Raw genomic sequence first — 8,990 nt, forward strand, 5'->3', positions numbered from 1 at the left:
AGGGAAGGGAAGGGAAGGGAAGGGAAGGGAAGGGAAGGGAAGGTGGACAGGCAGCGAAGGAGAGAGAAGGGGAATAGAGGAAGAGAGGGAGATGCCTTAAGATATTCTGACAATGTGAAAGCAATTGATAGTTTTCTATGAAGAAGTATGCTGCCCCCCCCCACAAAAAAGCTGGGTTTTTTCCTAAAATAAAATTGTGAAAGACAAAATAACAGAAACATCCAAATATAGCACACGTGCTATGAAGTATTGTAAATCTCACAACCAGTCCTGTGTCTGTAAGGGTGATTAAAGCAGAGTGTGCCATTGGGGAGCAGCTGTGGAGATTTGGGGATTTTTTTTCCCTGAGATACTGGGGTGAGCAAGAGCTGACTGACCTGACTCAGGGTGAAGCCCNGTCATACCCACCCAGCTAACAGAAAATCTGTGCTCTAGGTGACCTGTTCAGCAGGAGTGCTAAGGGGACCTGGGAGACTATTTTATAGCATTCGTTGCTATGAAAAGCAACAATTTCAGAGCAGTTTAGATGTCTGTTAATAAAAAATGATTAACGTTGCAAAAATGACATTTATGTAAAGGTTTAACATGAAATTTTCTAAGCATGTATATGCAAAAACGTATAAAATACTCACAACATATAAAAGCATCAAAATACTGATTGCTGTGAAGGCCAGAATGAGAGAGCAAGACAGAAGATTGTGGAAAAGACAAAAAAAAAACATGAAGTACATCTGTGATATTTTAATTTTTAAATCAGATCGTGCAACTACATTGTGACAGCAAATCACTTATGGTCATTGCAAATGGTGGCCATTTGTCTTTATTCTTTTTTTTTTTTTCACGCACATTTTTCCAAGTACAAATATGTTTTAAAATTACAGATGTTTAAAAACTAGCTGACTAACATGTGCCAGGAGTTCACCCAGGAGCAATTGATGTCACGGGCTAGCCCTTCCTGTTCCATGTTTCCATTTTATCATACCAGAACCACTGAAACAACATTACAGCCCTGTGCACAGAATATGTATGCCATGCTCAATCCAGTGTCTGGCTGAATGTACTTAAATACAAAGATTGTGGTTATTGGTAAACCAGGACCTCAGAACCAGGCAGGGAAGATGTTTGTCTGACCTCCTGACCTCCTGACCTCCTTCCTCTCAGGTCAGTCCTTGGAGAAGTTGCCATACTCCATTCATTCCTCCCAAGGAAAGATTGCTGGATAGCTTCTTTGCCTCTGGGACGTTTTCTGGACATGTATGGCACTTCAACCAAATCAATGGTACTCACAGCAGGGCAGTTATTTTCTCTAGTCGGGCAAGGTCGTCTACATTGGTTAAGTTTTCTTGTTGTTGTTTGTTAGTTTTTGTTGTTGTTGTTTTGTTCTGGTCTATTTCTTGCTCAGAGAAGAATGCTTCCCACAGTTTGTAGTTTCAGCTTGAAGAGGGAGTCAGTTCCTCTGTAGTGAACATCCACTTTCGTGAGTAAGGGAAAACAATAGCAATAGCACATTGTGCCTAGATGACGCCCACCTCACTCTAACACTTGCCAATATTTGAAAGTAACACATAGGTGGGGGAGTTAGCAATAGAACTGGCCACACAAGGAGAGTTACCCTTAGTTACCTGGGTGGAGGTGCCTTACCAGTCCCCAAATGGATCAGACTTTAATTCCTTCCCATCTTTGTTCCAGAAGAGAATGGAACACCTTCAGAAGAGAACATACGGAACTATAGTTGAAGGTAAGAAAACACCAAGATCCTAAGAGATTGAGAATTGGAGGGAGTAATTGTTCCTTGTCTCACTCCAAAACAGGTGCAGATACTCAGTTAAGATCTAGGAGGAAAAAAAAAGACAACTGGTATTTTTTCCTCATGTCTCCAATTCTATTATGTCTAAGCGATTGGGGTTTTTTCATGCATACATATGTGCACATACATACACACATGCACACACACTTATACATATATACAAACACACATGCACACACATCCACATGTTCAGAGAGACATACATTCACACAGACATATACACTTACAAGTACACATGTGTACACACACATGTGCACACACATGTGCACACACACACACGCACACACACACACATTCCTCTGTAACACTGTGGAAACCTGTCTTTGACACTCATTCAGAGTTAGAAGGGCCTGGAACTAAATTGTGACAGTTTCTTGATCTCCTTTCAGTTGCATACATTTTGAAAAATCACTTAAAATGATTATTTCTTTAAAAACACCCTCCAGAAGACTAAAGGAAACAAAAAACAAAACAAAACAAAACAACAAAAATAGCACAGAGTAAAAGGGATAAAATAAGATGTTTGCTTTCTGTGACACTGAAACTTGAACTGAGCCTCTCATGCTTGCTGGCTGGGCATTCTACCACTGAGCTACACCCCAGCTTTCCACCCAAATGAAAGATTTTTAGTCTATAATGTACTTAAAACTTGTTTGGATTCACAGGACAGCCCCAGACCTTCATGCCTTCAATGCTGGAGACTTGAGCTCTTGGCTCCCTAGTACACCAAGCCCCCAGCACTCCCACTGTAACGGATCCTGGGCCACACCTGGCCTATCAGAAGACCTTTCTGGCATGTCCCCTTTGTCTGCTTCTAAGTGTTTCTTACCATCTTCTCTTCCACCCTTCTTCAGCCACCCATCTACAGTGGGTGTCAGCTCCCAGACTTCCACCTGACATTAACTGTAGCCCTCCCTCATCTCAAATTCAAGTGCAGCTTTGCTTCCTGCATGTCCAGCCAGCTCTGAATGTAAGCCACTGCAGCTCTTCCACCTAAGATACCTTTGTGGGTAGGGGCACATGCTGAGCACATTTACACAGTCTGTATGGAGAATTGTGGGTAAAGAGATGACTCTGATCTTGAAGGCTTCTCATCCATCTCTGCCTCCTTCTAAACTCATTCTTATTTCATGACCAGTTTTCTGGGGCATCTTCCAGGGGAGAGCACAAAGACCTTTTCTTCAAAAATGACCTATTTGTCTTGGTTCGTATTGGAACAGAGCCTCTCCTGCCTATGACACTTCTACCCTTGGCTGACTTCTAACAGAGTCTCTGAGAAAGTCAAGAGCCACCTAAAATTATAGGCTAACAGTTGGGAGCATTAAATGATGCCTGTTTTTCTGGGCTGGAGGACCATTGCTTTGAAGAGGATCCACCAAGGACCCTTGACCTCAAAGTCAGAATCACTAAGTGAAACACAACCTTCTCTTGTCTACAGGACCAGAAGCCTGCTGTGTACAGGAATCTAGCTGCCTGAGGATCCTCCTGGTGGGCAAATCTGGCTGTGGTAAAAGCGCCACAGGGAACAGCATCCTCCGAAGACCAGCATTCGAATCCAGGCTCAGCGGCCAGTCTGTGACCAGGATCAGCCAGGCAGAGACAGGCACGTGGGAGGGGAGGAGCATCCTAGTGGTAGACACGCCCCCCATCTTTGAGTCAAAGGCCCAGGACCAAGACATGGACAAGGACATTGGAGACTGCTACCTGCTGTGTGCCCCAGGACCCCATGTGTTGTTGCTGGTGACCCAGCTGGGACGCTTCACAGCTGAAGATGCCAGGGCTGTGAGGATGGTGAAGGAGGTCTTTGGGGTAGGGGTCANGAAGCACATGATCGTCCTCTTCACCCGCAAGGAAGACCTGGCAGAGAAGTCNTTGGAAGAGTTTGTGACCCACACTGACAACCGCCGCCTGCGCAGCCTGGTTCAGGAGTGTGGGAGGAGGTACTGTGCCTTCAACAACAGGGCCTCTGGGGAGGAGCAGCAGGGGCAGCTGGCAGAGCTCATGGCTCTGGTGAGGAGGCTGGAACAGGAATGTGAGGGCTCCTTCCACAGCAATGACCTCTTCCTTCATGCCGAGGCGCTCGTTAGAGAAGGTTATGGTGAGCACCAGGAAGCCTATAGGTGCTACCTGGCCAAGGTGAGGCAGGAGGTGGAGAAGCAGAGGTGGGAGCTGGAGGAGCAGGAGGGTAGCTGGAGAGCTAAAATGCTTTGCACAGTCAAGTCCTGCTGGAGCTCCCACACTGCAGTCTATGCTCTTCTTCTAGTGCTTGGCGTGACTCTTCTCACCACTTTCATTAACTTGTGTATTAGCAGATGGGAATGAGCCTCTTCGGGTGATTTCTTCCATCATCCTTGTCCCCCAAAGTTCCCCATCTTGTGTCAGGGAACCCCAGTCTTCAATTAATTTCACTCTCATTTGATTCCCATGGATCAGACATGCCAGGGAATCTTCTTTTAAATACTGTTAGATTAAATAAAGGATGAAAGAAAAATGTATTTCTCTCTTGGTTGAAGTTGTGAGGACAGATGATGAAGCAAGTAGCTACCATCATAAGGGTCTGGGGGCTTGCACAAAGGGAGACACATGGACCGTGTGGCAGTGGGTGTGTCTCCTCTAGGGTCCCACTTCCTACAGATGTGATGTCAAGAGGAGAAATACACAAGGCTGAGAGCAGTCATACTTTAGTCAAGTGTACCCTGACCTCATGGTACCAAGAAAGTCAGAACTCCATCATCACCCCACCCCTGAGAAAGATAAAGATAGTGTGCATGAAGCACTGAGGTGGGGAGGCCAGGACATGAGTGGGGATCAAGTGAAGAGGTTGCAGGAGCAGGGTCACCCCAGAAAAGCAGGGTCAGCAGTCAAGAATCACATGAACCAGAAAGTGTATGATCAGAGATACAAAGGGCCAGATGTGTGTATCTTGGGCTTGGAAGATTGTGTGATGAGCATTATAGGCCCTCAACAACTCATGCAGGCAAAAGCCACTACGATCCATAAACCTGAAGAGCACTGAGTTTTTGAAGTACATGTAATTGTCATGTATGACACTAGAACATTGTTCTCCTGAATCCTTCAGCCATTAAGAAAAAGAAAAAGAAAAAAAGATGAAGCTGTGTTGGAGAACTGGTGCAGGAATTAGGATCATATACTGCTCTTCTAGAGAACTGGAGCTTGCAACCCAGCAACCACACCTGGGAGCCCACAACAAACTGTAATTCCAGCTGTCCTTCTGTCCTCCACAGGCACTGAATTCACATGTACACACCATACACACACACACACACACACACACACACACACACACACACGCACACACACACACACACCTTGAGGACACAAGAGATTCCAGATAGCTAAAGAATAATCTTGACCAAAGAGCAATGCTGGGGGTATCATCAACATGATTTGAAATTATATTACGGAGACATAGTAATGGCATCAACAAGAACGAAATAAGAAGCACAGGTAAATAGAATAGAGGCCCAGACACTAACCTGTTACAGTAAATCTCCAACCCAAATATACCCCAGCAGTGAAAACACAACTCAGTTAATATGAATACATACTGTGCACCTAGATTGGGCAGATCTACTGCTACACTACCACCTACCACATCTATGAGACCCCTTATAATTGTGGTTTTTCCAGGCTATGTGCTTCTGTTCTGCTTTTCTTCTTCCTCCTCCTCCTCTGCATCCTCTCCCTCTTCCATTTTTTCCTTCTTCTCTCTCACCTTCCACTCCACCTTCCCTTTATCTGCCCAATCATCAGCTCTCCTTTATTTTACAAATTAAGGTGGGAAGCAGGTTTACAGGAAATCACCTGAGTGTTGACTCATTCCTTGTTCACAACCCCTCATAGGAGAACAGAATTAACATCAAATATTATTAGCCCCAGGGCTATCCACAACACTAATCCACACAGGCAAAGTCATGGGACTTTTGACAAAGATGCAAACAAAAAATATATATTAGAAAAAAGACAGTGTGGGCGGGTGATAACTAAGCCTTTGCTAGGTCCCTGAGAGCAGGCCAACTGAATCACTGTACAACTAACAATTGCCTGTACACTAACAATATAGGTAAATAAAAATCATATATATATGTATATATATGTATATATATATACACACATACATACAAATACATATATGTGTACATATGTGTGTGTGTGTGTGTGTGTGTGTGTGTGTATGAATGAATGGTATGAAGAGAAGTGAAATTGTCCAAGGGAATAGAGGGACTAATGAGAGGAGAAAGGTAGGTAGGGAATGTGGTTATGAGAGTGCTAATGCAGCCTGATGTTCTGCCATCCAGCCAGAACCTGATAAAAAGAAGCTTCCTTCCATGTCATTATAGCTGTGCCTGGTAGTGAGAGAATTGCTCAACTCATTTTAGTTCCCTTACATCTGCTACCCTCCAAATTTGTTAAGAGTAAGAGAGGACAAAATGGCTTCAGTTCCTCTGATGTGTTCTTGGTCCAATCTATTACTAATAAGAGATCTAACCTTAAATTACTAATTGAAGAAAAAGGCTTTGAAGTATTAATAGCCACTGGAGCTGCTGTACTCACTCACCTCCAAGGGATTGGTTATTCCATTCATCCAAATTAAAGTTCAAACTTAAGGTGTATGAAAGGTTAATAAACTAGGAACGTATGAGGGCATTCCAACCTGGCTTACCTACTCCAGCTGGTGTTCCAAAAACTAGGTATAAAATTATGACAGATTTAAAAGATTGTTTTTATACTATTCCTTTTTATCCTGATGTTTGTAAAGGGTTTGCTTTTAGTGAGCTTGTAATTTTGAAGAGCCCATGAAGTGTTATCAATGGAAACTTTTGCCTCAAGGAATGGCTAATATCCTTACATTATGCCAAAAATTTGTTNCTGCTTCAATACAAGAAGTTAGGACTTTGAATCATTCAGTGTATATTGTTCATTATATGGATATTTTATTAGCCGATCCTTCTGATGGCATTATACTACAAGCCTTTGCTCTTCTTATACAATAAGCTTTAAAATTTTGGAGTAGTTGTTGATCCAGAAAAGATTCAAAGATAATAAATAACTTTTTCAATATTTGGGGCTTCAGTTACATCCTAAACAAATTGTGGAACAGAAAATTCAAGTAAGAAAAGATATTTACTTACTTTAAATGATTCTCAAAAGCTGTTAGGAGGTAATTAATTGGCTAAGACCTCATCTTAATCTTACCACAGGAAAACTTAAACCTCTGTTTGATATTCTCAAGGGGTATGTAAATTCTAATTCCCCTGGACAATAAACTGATGAGGGAAAAACAGCTTTGTAGAAAGTAGAGGATGCTATTAGCCAACAACAGATACATTATACAGACTATGATCATTTGTTGGCTGTTTCAAAGCAGTCCTTTGGCAAAACAGACCATTAATGTGGATCCATCTTCATTTCCAAATAAAGTTTCAATAGAGGTAAATTCTATCAACTTGTCTTTTGGATAATGATTATCAAATTTGCCTAAAATGTTTGTCATGCAATAGGCCAAATATCAGTAGTCTGCAATAACCAATTTAATTGCTGTTTGGAATGAGGAATAAACATTTCATCAGGTTCTTAAAACATTCTTAGAGTGTTCCTGCCAGCAGTCATACTCCGAACCAGGTCTGTCCTGGAAGGTAAGCTGGGGAAGGTAAAAGTTCGGGAAGGAATCAGGCTAAGACAAAGGATTCTGTTCAAAGTTTAATAAAGTTCAGAGTTTATAAAGAGGGAAAAGGTCCATCCCCCACCACCCGGTTGTTGGGGCCTCTCATACAGGTGAGAGCCTGTAGGCAGGCCTTGAGAATGTTGTCTCTGGAACATCTAAAAGTCTTCTCAGCAGACAGTGGGGATGCTTTGAAGAGCAGCCGCAGGTGTAAACAGTAGAGCTGGCTTGGCAGATCTGGAGATACCACCACAGGTGGCTGCAGAGGTATGAGACAGCCTGTTTCGAGGCTGGGAGCATGCGACATTTCTCCCCTAAATATATAATAAAAATTAGCTGGACTGGGGCACAAAATGTATTTATGCTCCATCGTCCTGTCCAGGAATTATGGTGGCTAGCGGCCACCATAATTTTTTGTGAATATTTTGCACAAACATGGCTCTGTGGAATATTATTAATAAACCACGGCCTCTTGGCATATACCTCTGTCTTAGATGGATATATTTCTGAAGTCTGGCTGCCCATCATTGACTGTCTGGCCTTCATCACACACCTGTTCCCGAATTCAGACCAAAGCCACAATTTATACTAGAATGTTTTTGATCTCAAGGAATTTCAGCCTGGGCTCTTTTTTGAAGACTAAGCTGTCAGGGGTAAATGACCTGCTTGAAACACAAAGCCAAAACAGTTGAAAAGTAATAGGATAACAAACTTCTCTGGGAAAGGCCAGGTACTCTATTCTGTTGCAAATTAGCAATGATCAAGCTAGACAATAGCTTCCAGGTATGGGGGAAGCAGCTTTGAGAATCACAGAACTGCTGTAATTCCTCTGTTAGTGGAGACTGTGCTCCAAATTAACTCTGCTAGTTAGTAAAGATTTTTAGCTATCTTCATTAGGAATCTCTAATCCAAGATTGAGTTTAGAGTAACTGGTCACATTGAAGGAAAAAGAAGAATCATTAAAACTCCTCCTTATGACTGATCTTTTTAAGTCAGATTTCACAGTCTCTAATGTTCTCTATTCCAAAAAGTTAAAAAGCTTGAAGCAAGACAGCTTAGCTTGTCCAATCTCGGACAAAGGCAAGCAAGCAATGGAGGTTCAAAAAAGCATATATCCAAATCAGCTTTCTTCTCACCAGTCAGGGCACTCAGCGAACTCACAGTAAGCTTGGCATACAAACCTTTTTGGAAGTTGTCATGCTTCTGCAGCATTCTGTGGAGAAAACACAAGCTTTCCCTCTTCCCCATTAGGGTAGCTGTTCAGGATCAAGCCATATGCCAATAAGTAGATCCTTTTTATCACGCCTAGACATGAGTATGTCTAGTTTTAAGATACTATAAGGCATTTAGTATGTTCTTTGACATCTAAATTTTAAAATTTTAAAAATAAAAATGAGATTTAAATAATGTGCACAGGGATAATTCCTACCTTTCTTTGTTAAAAAGATAAAGTTTTTAAAGTTCCACAATACCTTGTCTTGAGAATTATAAAAAGTCTCA

At 42.3% G+C, this 8,990-nt stretch overlaps 1 protein-coding gene across 1 annotated transcript in view; it reads left to right on the top strand.

The window, feature by feature from the left end:
• Positions 1-4,275, top strand: part of LOC110316516 — a 15,787-nt gene extending 11,512 nt beyond the window's left edge. Inside the window, exons 6-7 of the mRNA XM_021190864.2 lie at positions 1,690-1,738; positions 3,246-4,275. Of these exons, the coding sequence (XP_021046523.2) occupies positions 1,690-1,738; positions 3,246-4,129 (933 nt within the window). The 3' untranslated portion in view covers positions 4,130-4,275. The remainder of the gene's footprint in view (positions 1-1,689; positions 1,739-3,245) is intronic.
• The last annotated feature ends 4,715 nt before the right edge of the window (positions 4,276-8,990 follow it).

This window comes from Mus pahari, chromosome 2 (assembly GCF_900095145.1).
Source record: "Mus pahari chromosome 2, PAHARI_EIJ_v1.1, whole genome shotgun sequence".
Classification (NCBI taxonomy): Eukaryota; Metazoa; Chordata; class Mammalia; order Rodentia; family Muridae; genus Mus; species Mus pahari.